Below are 12628 nucleotides of genomic sequence, written 5' to 3'. Positions count from 1 at the left end.
GTAATAGTTTTGTCCAAGGATAGTCTTGTTATTAGTAGTATAAAATGTAAAATTATGAGTTAACAGTCCAATATTCATCTTTAGAGGCTAATTGTCCATCCATTCTTCCCACCTAACCCCCTATCCAGTGTTTCAAGATTTTTCTTAAACTCATGAATCCTCAAGAGTTAGATTTTTGAAGCCACAAGTAAATGAAACTATATTAACTCTGAAAACAGTCCTGCATTCCTGCAAACAGCAGAAGTTATTTTTAGGATTGAACTAATGATCTCACTTTCCCAGGCATGTAGCTTCAGCTGTTCTGACTGTGGGCAGGTCAGGAATGTCAAAGATTCGTCCATGAACTCATGTGAATCTCTGCATAAATAAACACAGTGTTTCAATAGGGACCATGTGTTAAAAAGAAACTACATACAGAAAAAACCCCCAAAAAACTATTTCCAAAACTTTGAAATACAATACAGAAAAATTGGCCTTTTTGATAAAAGCATTCCATAGAACCTTTGGGGGCTAAAACAGTTTTAAAAATTAGGACAAATTAAAATTGCACTCAGTGGCCTGGTCTAGTTTTAAATGACAGGAAGGAATGTACAAAAAGCTTAGAACAGATTTGGAGGGATGCTGGCAGGTCCAATATTGAACTTTAGGATTTAAAGCTAACAAAGCTATCATTCACATATATATATGCAAATTCTATAGGAAGTTATTTTAAAATGCAAAGTACAGAAAACTCCATAAAGGCAGTTAAAAACTGGATTTGTTTTTTTGAAAAGGGGGGAAGACTGAATAGAGGAAATAGAACTGTCAGGAGACCTGGAAGGAGTAAGGGGAAGTATAACAACCATATCATTTTCTAGGATTTGCCTTACTACCCTTCTTTAGATGATGCACCAAGACCAATAAAAGTCAATTTTGGTAAATAAAAAAGTTTTAAACAAGTAAGTTTTTATCATAAAGTTTAATTATGGTTCAGAAAAAATTGAGTGAATAACCTTCTCTGAAAAAATATATTGACTCTGTAGACTGCAGTTACTGGGGGCGGGGAGGGTAGACGGCAGCTGGTAAGTTAAATTACCCTATTTTCTATTCTTAAAATGACAGTAAGTCCCACATCCAGTCTGATTATAGAGATGCATGTGCCCCAAATGGCTGAGAATAAATACAACAAGAAAGGCAAAAGCTGTAAAGCTAAGGGCATGCAACAGGCTCTAAGAGAAAGTCTCAGAAATACCCAGAGTGGCAACAAGGAACGTTTGGCTGGAGTTTGAAGTTCTTTTTAGTCGTCTTTGTCTTTTGCTCCATGCTTAAGGATGCGTGTGAACTCGATGTAATTGAAATTCCCCTTTTTGTCAATAGGTGCTTCTCTGTACAGCTCATCCACTTCCTCATCTGTAAACCGGTCTCCCATTGTGGTCAGCAGTTCTCTCAGGTAATCCTCCTGAATGGTGCCTGAAGAACAAACAAACGGAGATCAGAAGAGACACTCTCGAGGAATAATTACAAGGAGCATCTACACTTGACTAAGCACAGGGTTTACATTAAGGACGATAAGCATGCAAACGTATGAAATATAGCCTTGACACGACTAAGCCAGCCTCAGCACAGCTGCCTAGAAAATGCTCCGTTGCTTAGTGACAATTAACCTTCTCTGCTCTACTGACCTCACCCGACAACAACCTCCCAATCTCTTGGTAACAAAAACTAACCCTGTGCCTAACCAGAAAGCATGAAGTATGATGCTTTCTCAGCATACCATCTATGATCACACTTCTTCTACAAGCACATACACTAAAATCATCTTGATCTTATTTAGGCACTAAGTCGTGTCCAACCCTTTTGCGACCCCATGGACTATAGCCTTCCCTCTGTCCATGGGATTTCCCAGGCAGGAATACTGGAGTGGATTGCCATTTCCTTCTCCAGGGAATTTTCCAGACCAAGAGATCAAACCCATGACTCCTGCTTGGCAGGTGCATTCTTTACCATTCAACCACCTGGGAAGCCCTAAAATTATCATAAACGTCGGTAAAATGCTTCAGTGGAAAGAATACTGAAGCTGTGAGGTCCAGTTTTAACAAGGTATATTACTTCAGGTACTTCACTTTACCTTTTTAAAATACACAAAATGAGATTAAACATTTTTAAAAACAACTCTAATTTTAGATTCAGTAACAAATATGGTTAGGCTCAGTGCAAAACCACTGAGTAGATAGTTGAGCATTAACTATATCACAGACACTGGGATAGGCACTGGAGTGTCAACAGTGAGCAGACAGAAACGTTCTCTACTTTGCACCTGTGTAAGCAGGGGTCTCATGAAACCTGACTACACATCAGAATCATCCAGGGAGCTCAAAACAACCCCAGAGGCCAGCCCTGACACTGATATTTAAAACGGCTCCCTAAATAATTTCCACTGGACTAGTTTAAACAGTAATTTCCATAAGCAATCATGATCGAGACCCACTCCTACAGTAACCCGAAGGTATTAAATGACAATTCAAGCACAGAGATTTTTGAAATTCATAAAGTTTCTATTTTACAACTTCTTTGTGTGTGTGAAATTAAGCTAAAACATTGATAGATTTCCTATAAAATAAGCTTAAAGTGTAAGGTCAGTTCACAAAAGAAACTCTAAATTTATGGGTTCTTTGGCTAACTCAACCCTAGATTTAAAAAAAAAAAATGTTCTCCAAATCTTAGACTTTTAGATTGTAGAAATAAATCCTCCTCTTTAGCCAAGTCATTCAACCATCATGTAAACTAATCAACCATGTGCAGGGACTATGAAAGGAGCTGGGAGGGGTTACAAAGAGGGGAACATGAGGCTGCTGCAGATGCACAGCCCTTATCCGGAGAGCCGGAAGAGACTGTGATATTGGAAACAAGCACACAGCTAAAGCATAAGCTCAGGCAGAATATGTGCCAGCAGAGACATACGTAAACTACGGTGGAGGTGGAAAGAAGTGAGAGCTTTTCAAGGTTTCCCAGAGGCCAGGAGAAAACAGTATGAAAACACAGCTAAGGCTCTATTAGGTATGTGACCACTGAGATGACTCTGAAGAACAGATAAGACACTTTAATGGTTTTACTCTCTTCCACTAGAAAAAGTAACATGTCCACTGTTTAAAAAAAAAAAAATTAATACACAAAAGTTTTTGGCAAGAAAAAAAGTCTCTTCTCCCTGCCCTTCCCCTACTGGTTCCAGAAATAACTGTTCAGAGTTTTTGATTTCAAGGGGAAGGAGGTGATCTGAGGAGGAAGGCAGAGGCAGAAATGGCAGAGCAAGCCCAGGCAACAATGCATGGAGACTGGAACGAGGTTGTGAAGATGATGCAACTGCCAAGAGGGTGGCCTACTCGAATAGGCCAGATGAGGCCCTATCGTGGGATGCCTTCAAAGTCAGAGTGGAGAGACTGTGCTTCCAGCCCCACGCACTACACGTGGACTGTTTAAACTAGTCCAAATACTGTGTAACCAAAGGGTGTGCCTTCCTTCTTAAAAATCTCACCATGTGAGTTACCCCCCCCCCTTTTTTTTTCTCTTACATACATTTCTGCCAAAAGAGCAGGCATTCATGTAGCTAGCCTTTCGGGTTTCTTTGAGAATCCACTCTATGCAGGCAGTAAGCTACTATCTCATTCCCTCATTTAATCTTCACAATAACCACATGAGGCAGGAAATATTATGGTCCATCTTACTAATAAGAGCCTTAGAGAAGTTGCCTGAAATCGAACAGCTATTATGCAGAAGAGGATTATGAAACCAGGGCACCTGATTCCAGATACCAGATCTAAACAATCTCAGAGCAGAGAGGTACCTGATAAACCAACATAGGACCATACTGACACCACTGCCTAGAGCAATCAACACTTTTTTCCAAGATTGCTCCTGTAAGAGATATTCATTTGACACACTTAACTGAGTGCCTAACCCCTATAGAATGATTCTAGTAAAGGAGTAATAGAAGTTTCCTAAAGAAGTTCCAAATTCACCTATTAAATTGTAAATTAAATTTTTAAGGGCAGAGGCAGTGAAGTGAGTGCCTAACATGCCACAGGTGAAACCTGTCCCCCAAAACAGGTCTGGTATAAACCTGAGGGTGTTACATGTCGTCATGTTTCAAGTTATTATATATTTTAGCTGCTATAACCAAATAATAATCAGTTGGTAATTAAAGGTTACCTCAGACTTACCAGTTGCTTCTTCATCAAAGCAAGCAAAAGCATTTCTGATGACATCTTCTGGATCTGTGCCATTTAACTTTTCACCAAACATTGTGAGGAACATGGTAAAATTTATGGGACCTGGAGCCTCATTCATCATGGCATCCAGATACTCATCAGTTGGATTTTTTCCTATACAAAAACAGAGGGTCATAATTTTAATCACATCACAAAATACATCATGGTAAACATTTTGACATGACAGATGATCATTTATACAGTTTTGGTATTTGTGTTCAAGACAGTAAAACTATTTGGAAAAAAGTCTTCTCAATGAAAAGGATCTATATTATGAGTCTGGAGACTGTGTGCTATTCCACTGGGAAGTCAGGAGGAATAACACTGTTTTCATAATCACGATCAGAGTTTGCAGCACACGCATTCATGCACAAACACAAACGCAGCTGGTCTCCAGCCTGATTCTGAGACTTGGCCAGAAATCTGCAGGTGGTCCAAGGACCTTACTTTGGGAAACAATGCTCCAGATTTGGAATCTTAGTGAACTGTAACATCATTAGATTGGCTTCACAAAACTTTTAAGACTTCAGAAATAAATAGAAAAGGTTGTTCTAGAAATTGTTTGATTTATTAATATTAAAACTGATCATTACCCAGGGAAGCAAGCATGTCATGCAAGTCTTCCTTGTCAATGAACCCATCCCTGTTCTGGTCGATCATGTTGAAAGCCTCCTTGAACTCTTGAATCTGGGACTGGTCAAACATGGCGAACACATTGGAGGTCGCACGCTGGGGGCGCTTCTTGGTGGTCTTGGTCTTTGCTCTTTTGCTCGACATGGTGGCAGTTAAATCCTAACAAAGAGGGGAAATACAAGAAATAGCAAAAACTAAATTGAACCAACCTTCCAGAAATATTTGAGCCACTGAGAGATGGGTTTAAAAACTATTTCACAGGACAGTATCACTTGGCAAAAATCTGTCAACTAATTGATACCATTACTCAGAGGATCAATCTATAAAGAAAAAAACTAGACTCGTCTTTTGAATTCACTCATCCTTAGTAGTAAACAGTCTGTCACTAATTTCAAGTTCCAACTTACCACCAACATTAATTCAAAGCTCAGAGCATTATCAACAAGAATTCCTGTCCCCAGAACTACTGGACAGCTGATTAAGGACTGATAATAACTCAATCCATTAGCTTAATAACAATATAGAAAACAAAAAACAAAAGATGTCAAGACACTGGAGAAAAACTGCCAGTTCTATACCTCAGTGTTATTCAGTACTAACGAACATTAACTCATCTTCTAAGCTAAATCATCTGAAGTGATTAAGTCCTCTAAACAAAAATCAGAGCACAATACAAAATTTTTAAAGCAATTTAGTTTTTAACAAGTTTTGGAAAGCATTTTAAGCGATATGGAAACTACCTTTGCTCTCTAATAATCTAAATTTCTCCCCGTAAAACTTAAGTTGAAAATAAAAATAACGTCTAATTCCCTTTCAACACTAAATCTTTAAGACTATAAGCAATTTGTTTGAAGTTAAAAATCCCACAGTCATCAAACAATAAAATTTTACCATACCATCCTTCAGAGCTGAGGTAGCGAGGGCAGTCAGCAAAACCTCTAACCCACAAGACTAAGAAACTGTAATCAGTTATATTCTCTCAAGCAGGTCTAAAATAGGCACTACTGATTTCACACTCTGACCAGGACAACAGTTTTAAAGCTTACGTTCTGAAAACAACATTTAGCTATGATGTAGCAAAACACTATGCCCTTGCTCTAAAAATAAGTCTGTGGATCGCAAAGAATGAACTACCTAGATGTCAGTACTGTGAAGTGAACTTAGGACACAATGCTTCATATGAGTTTTAAAACTTATTTCTTACATTCTTTTGTTGATTACACCACACCAGCCAGACTACATTCAATTACGGAAATAATTAGAAAAGCTTGACTATGCCTGATTTTTTTTTTTTAAAGCTTAATCTATTCTCAGATTTTTAGAAGGAAATTCCACAAAGGAGAGTCACAAATTCCAATTCATCAAATATAGCACTCCTGCCATGCACTGGAACATGCTGCTGGTAAGCTATACCCTACTTGACATAGAAGTTAGGATATATGCTCCTCCCTGGTTTCCAAATTTCCTTTAATTACTCTTTCATGATATTTTCATTTTTATAACACCTCTAGATGCAGTAAATCCCTTTATTATCTCAACTACAGAGAGCTGTAATTCCCCCCTCTAATCTAAATGTAGTTTAAAAACAAGTAGTTATAGCATATATTATTTCTTCCTCTCCTAAATGGACTCCAGGATTTGGGTTAGTGGTTGAGTGGCACATATTTACCAGTCCACATCTCTTTAGTATTTTAGGTATGCCCCTGTCTTTGCAAAACAAAGCATGTGTTTAAAAACAGTTTGTTTTGTTTGACAACATTGTATTACCCTAACTATCCACAAAAATCAGTTGTTTTAACAACAAAGAAACAGATGGAAAAAAACAGGTCAAATGGTTGATAACAATTGATTTTTTAAACCTACAAGACCTCATAATACTCAATTTAGTATCATTTCTCCAGGTACCTTTTAAAAAATACTTAGGTTAGATGTAAAGTAACACATACATGCTCTCATTCTAGAATTCTGATACATTTCCTATTTAGTCTTTCTTTTAATCATGCATTTAATTAAAATCAGTCATTTTAACCATGTATTCTTTAAATATGCAAATACATTATAAGATTTTTTAAAGTTATAAAGGTTTTTTTGGGGTCAGCACAGACAATGCCCTCAGAGTTTTTCTTTAGCTCATTTGATCCTTAATCATCAACCATTAATATGATGCATCATGAATGCCGATTATTAGTTAAGAATTAAGAAATGTTAAGGCAGGTGTGCTCTCTTTGAGGAACTTAAAGTTGGGGAGGCAACTGTGAAGAAATGAGATGATTGGTTCAACTTATAAAATGAGTTACATAGTTTTCATTCCAAAAATATGACTCTCAAGTTAAAACAATGTGTAACAAAAATGAAAAATAACTCAAAGGTGGTACATGATTATCAAATACTATGACTTCAGGAAAGTTGTTTCTGAAATTTTGTGGGTGGGTGGGGGGAAGGGTAGGGGAAAGAACTTGAAAAACCCTAAAAGCTACAAGACATCCTTAGAATTAAGAAATTTAAATGTCAGTCTTAATTCTAACAAATTAGGGTAGTTAATGCTATCAAAATTTGGTAGTACAACACTGGGCAAGTTACTACATGGACCTTTACTTTTTCAAGGAGGTTGGATTCTGATCTGTGAGTTATTCTCCCACCGGAAATCTAGATCCTTTCAGTGATAAGGAGTTCAGCTTTGCTGTCAAGTCATTTCAAAATAAGGAAAGGCTATTTTTTTTTCCCCTTACCAAACTGAAGGTATGGGTAGAATCAACTCTGGTGGTAGTCGCTCAGTTGTGTCCCACTCTTTGAGACCCACCCTCCAGGCTCCTCTGTCCATGGAATTCTCTAGGCAAGCGTATTAGAGTGGGTAGCCATTCCCTTCTCCAGGGAATGTTCCCAACCCAGGGATGCAATCTGGATATCTGGTATTGCTGGCAGATTATCACCTGAGCCACTTAACTGGGGTGGAGAGGGAGCCAAATGAGAAACAGTGCTATGATCCCAAGGAGCTGATCACTTTATATACTGTCACTGTCCTCCTTGCTATGATTCAGGTATGCTGTCCACTTTTACTTTCCCCAAACAAGTCAGCCTGTAACTCTCTTCATATAACAAGCCTTCAGCAAATGCACAACTCTTATAGGCTAGGGAAAAAAAAAACCTGAAAATATTTTATGCATCAATGTAAGTATTACTTATGTACAAGGGGAAGATTGCTATGCAGGCACCCATGGTTTCCAAGTTATATCTTCACTAATCATAAGCTCAGTCTAGAATTCACTTTTGAGGCATTTAATGAAAGATCTTTGGTGTGAAGGGCTCTGTGTTGTATGGAACTTGAAAACCCTGGGACTTACAGAGTCAACGTCTATGAAATTCACAAGGATTTCATATGCATGAGAAAAAGTGAATGAAAACAGTTCAAGCACTGTTAAGGAGAATCAGTTTACAGACTCGAAGGAATATAACCTTGTCTTAATCAGGGAAGGGGAGTGCTGGTGGTAATGAATTTCTGGATTTATCCTTCTAGCTGGATCAAATGGGAAGAGAATCATTCAGGGTTATGACAAAACGATGGATACAAACCATGTCAGGAAGAAGTTAGACTAGATTAAGTGATGGGCAAAATGAAAAATAAAGATCCACAAAGAGGCTTTCCCCACACACCAAGGGCGACAAGATTTTTCACAATTTCTAGATACTCCGGCTTCATTTATAAAATGGGATTAACCCATATCAATATTGGCTTCCCCAGTGGTTCAGCGGCAAAAAATCTGCCTGCAATGCAGGAGACAGAGGAGATGCGGGATCAATCCCTGGGTCGGGAAGATCCCCTGGAGGAGGAAAGGGCAAATCACTTCAGTATTCTTGCCTGGAGAATGCCATTCTGAAGAGCCTGGAGAGGGCGCGCGCACACACACATACACACATACATATATTACTTTGTGCTTGCTAAGTCTCATCCCACTCTTTGCGACCCTATGGACTGTAGCCTGCCAGGCTCTTCTGTCCACAGGATTCTCCAGGCAAGAATACTGGAATGGGCTGCCCTCCCCTCCTCCAGGGGATCTTCCCGACCCAGGGATCGAACCCGCGTCTATTAGTCTCCTGCATTGGCGGGCGGATTCTTTACCACAAGAACCACCTGGGAAGCCCAGAATACTCTAGTTAGAATTCTAGAGTCCAGTATTTATAGTGGTAATAAATGTAAACTAATCTGAAGACTTTCTATAGAACACTCTGCTACTGCTAAGTCGCTTCAGTCGTATCCAACTCTGTGCGACCCCAGAGACGGCAGCCTACCGGGCTCCCCAATCCCTGGGATTCTCCAGGCAAGAATACTGGAGTGGGTTGCCATTTTCTTCTCCAATGCGTGAAAGTGAAGTCGCTCAGTCGTATCCGACTCTTAGCGACCTCATGGACTGCAGCCCACCAGGCTCCTCCGTCCATTGGATTTTTCAGGCAAGAGTACTGGAGTGGGGTGCCACTGCATTCTCCAAATTGATAGTATTCTGGAAATACATGTTCTTTAATGAAAAACTCCCATCTTAGGAAACACTTCCTAATGTGATAGTACATAACATCTACTTTCCAAATCCAGACCAAATCTACTGTCTCATTTAATCAATGTACTTTTTTTTTTTTTCTTAAGCTAAGTTTATGTACTTTTTTGGTGCTAACCACAGTTTTTGAAAAGTACATTTTCAGGCTGGTGTTTCCGTTCCAACTTAACCAAGTTTTCAATTCCTAAGCAACTTCCGGTTGAAGGTAGGATTAGTCCTCTAAGACTGCCACACCCAAAATGTTCTCAGCACTTGACAAAGGCAGTTCGTTGTCCAGGTTCACTAGCCTCACTTTTTAAAGATTTTCTGGCTAGGTTTTCATCAAAAGCCTTCCAGAACAATGAAGCAAACAGTAGTAATTTTAAGAATCACTTATTTTCTCCACCTTTAGATGTACAACTTTCTGCACTTAAGTTAAAATCTCAACTGAACGCTTACTTCTGTTTCACAGTTCTGTAAAGAAATGATACACTCTTTGATAAATCAATTCAGCTACTTTGAAAGTAAACACTTTGAAAAACGGACTTTAACTTGGAGGCTCCACCCCAGAGTAACAGGGAGTTTTTTGGGAGTTTTCCTGAAGCCTCAAACTAAACCCCACACTCCTATTTGTCCAACTATCACTTTAAAAAAAAAAAATCAAAACACTCCGATTACAAAAGTGGATACTAAGCTGAAGTTGCTAATCTGAGGTGGTTATTCCCACTAAACGTAGCCACACAGCTGCAATAACAGCTGCAGCGGGCGGGCGTCCGGGGACCGCACCAAGCTAGAGTTTTTGCGCAAACTCTCTGGAATCGGGCAAGTTTACGTTAGAAATTAAACTTAGTCCCAGCGTCAGCTCCGCAGGGCTCGGGTTTCCCAGGCCGGCTGCCGCCCAAGCTCGCGGCGCCAGCAGGCTAAACCACACTTCCCGAGCTCCAAGTTTGGGCAAAGGAGCGAAGCTGGCGTCCGGGCCGCTTCCGGCAGCGGCCTTCGACGCCGGAGCGGCCCGTGGGCTCGAAACCCAGGAACTCGCACGCACACCTACCCAGGTGCGCCCCCGGCAGTGCTGCTGACCACCCCGCCAACCCCAGCCGCCCCGTGGGGATGCACCTCGGGACGGGCCTCCAGCGAACATTACTCACCCTAACTCAGCCGAGAGAATCCGAGAGCTTCAGGAATCTCCTCGCTGCTCCAGCTCCCCCTACCAACTCCCTTCCACTCCCAAAGACGCTACAAACCGACACTTCCGGCCTTCGCTTAGCGGACCGGAAGGAAGGGAGTCACCATTCTCTGCTAACAGTGTGAGCCCGGCAGGGCGACGGGGCAGGGGGGTTGCCGTTGTGCTCAGAAGGCGCAATTTTGACCGAGTGCAGGGGAAGGACGTGTCGAACGGGCAGCTTAGAACACAGTAGAAAAGTAGTGATTCTCCAGGTCTGATGACTGAGTGTCCGTCTTTTTCACACCTCTTCTTACAGTGTAAACTGTTTCACCCTCCCCTTCCTGTTTGCAAATGGTTGAGTCTATCTTGCGGGTTTGCCCCTCCGCACATTCCAGGGCCCGGCCGGGGGCGGGGCTCGGCGACCCAAGTCCTTGTAGGGAAATCGCGGAGAGGGCTTCGCGGCCCACGTGACTGGCCTTCGCCCCACCCCGAGCGCCCCACCCTCGAGCTCCCCGCCCGAGCCGCCGAGCGGTTCTGCGCATGCGCCTGGGGCTCCCTCAGGGTGAGTGAGGAGGCTGGGGTCTTCACCCGGTCGTCGCACAGCTGTCTGTGTACCCCGAGAGGACGACTCTGGGCAAGAGACTTGACCTCTTGGCCCGGTGTTGTGTTATGACGAGTCACTCCCCTCCCTACGGAAACAGTGTTTAGTCCCGAGGGCCCTCAGCCTATCTTCGACTCAGAACGAGTTCTTTAGGCGGGGGTCGGCCGAAGACGTTCTCCCTCTTAAGAAACGTTCACGGTTATGTTTCCCCGCGGAGTCCCTCGGGCCCCAGGAACAAGGAGAGCCTGGCCGCGTCCGGCTCGGAAGGCAGCCCGCAACCCACAGCGACGGGGTCCCCAACCTCGCCCCCTACTCTCACTGGTGCCGAAGTGCGCCCCGTGAAGAGGACAGGAAGTCGGACCTGTTGTGCTCAGCTCTCTGGCCTCAGGGCCGCCTGGGCGAGGCATCTCGTAGAAGGAAAATCCTCCCCACCCTGAGGGAGACTATGCTGTCCGTCTCCGCGGAGGAGGGTGGTCCCCGCAGGAGAGGGCTGGGCCGGGCCGACGCCTTTCCAGAGTCGTCCAGGCTCCGGGCTACGTGCCTCGTCTGGCTCCCGTGGCCGGAACGTTTCTGGGGTTTGGAGCCGCGCTCACTCCAGTCATCCTGCTGACGAGGAAGGTAAAGCTGCAGGATAATGTGCTCGCAGTAGGAATCAGCTGCACCGTCGGGGACCTCAGGAACATTCCGTTTCTTAACCAGTAGTCTGTTCCCGGGTTCACTTAGAGGTAAAGTCACTAAGAGATACTTTAATGCCCAAATCCTACAGCAGGACTGAAACGAAGATGGTTCGTTTACCAAACAGCCTCCAACAGAATCACTCGGGGTACGAGGGAAAAATACTCAGTATTGGGGGGTCTCATGTCCAGCCCGCTGAATCAGCCTTCTAGGGCAGGTCCTGGGAAGCCATCAATTTAAGAGGGTCTGTGGAGAAGACAATGGCAACACACTCCAGTACTCTTGCCTGGAAAATCCCATGAACGGAGGAGCCTGGTAGGCTGCAGTCCGTGGGGTCGCGGAGTCGGACACGACTTCACTTTCACTTTTCATTTTCATGCATGGGAGAAGGAAATGGCAACCCACTGCAGTATTCTTGCCTGGAGAATCCCAGGGATGGGGGAGCCTGGTGGGCTGCCGTCTATGGGGTCGCACAGAGTCGGACACGACTGAAGCGACTTAGCAGCAGCAGCAGCAAGTGACTCTGAGCCCAAAGAGGGGGCACGCAGAGCTAGGACGGGTTAGGATCTAAGATGAGACAGTGACGGCACAAACTCCAGATGGCTGAACCGGGGTGAGGACCGCGGGGGCAGGGAGATGCAAAGGGTTCGTGGAGTCTGGTGGCCCGGGGCGGCGGGGGGGGGCAGGGGGTGAGCCGACAGCCGTGCACACACCTACATCTGTCACTAGGGGGCGCGGGAGTTTCCAGTGCTGTCCTTCAGGGAGAAAACATCCCAAAAGATGA

General features: G+C 43.1%; 1 protein-coding gene across 2 annotated transcripts; it reads right to left on the bottom strand.

The window, feature by feature from the left end:
* Window positions 940–10684, bottom strand: LOC102174891 (myosin regulatory light polypeptide 9). Of its 2 annotated transcripts, none has more exons than XM_005697075.3 (4): window positions 10552–10684; window positions 4838–5036; window positions 4197–4358; window positions 940–1449 (listed from the first exon to the last, which is right to left on the bottom strand). In XM_005697075.3, the coding sequence occupies exons 2-4, from the start codon at window positions 5019–5021 to the stop codon at window positions 1277–1279; spliced, it is 519 nt and encodes a 172-aa protein (XP_005697132.1). In that variant the 5' UTR covers window positions 5022–5036; window positions 10552–10684; the 3' UTR covers window positions 940–1276. The 2 variants fall into 2 exon arrangements, with proteins under 2 accessions (XP_005697132.1, XP_005697131.1); XM_005697074.3 differs by lacking the exon at window positions 10552–10684 and adding an exon at window positions 5774–5909.

Source organism: Capra hircus, chromosome 24 (genome assembly GCF_001704415.2).
Source record: "Capra hircus breed San Clemente chromosome 24, ASM170441v1, whole genome shotgun sequence".
In the NCBI taxonomy this organism is placed as follows: Eukaryota; Metazoa; Chordata; class Mammalia; order Artiodactyla; family Bovidae; genus Capra; species Capra hircus.
This window is presented reverse-complemented; position numbering and strand designations above follow the sequence as displayed.

Bases quoted from the DNA above. Each gene is read 5' to 3' on its own strand.
- LOC102174891 (XM_005697074.3), bottom strand. The intron at 4,359-4,837 runs GTAATGATCAGT...GTTTTTGTATAG, and splicing joins TGACATGCTTGCTTCCCTGG to GAAAAAATCCAACTGATGAG. The intron at 1,450-4,196 runs GTAAGTCTGAGG...TTTGTTCTTCAG, and splicing joins CTTTGATGAAGAAGCAACTG to GCACCATTCAGGAGGATTAC.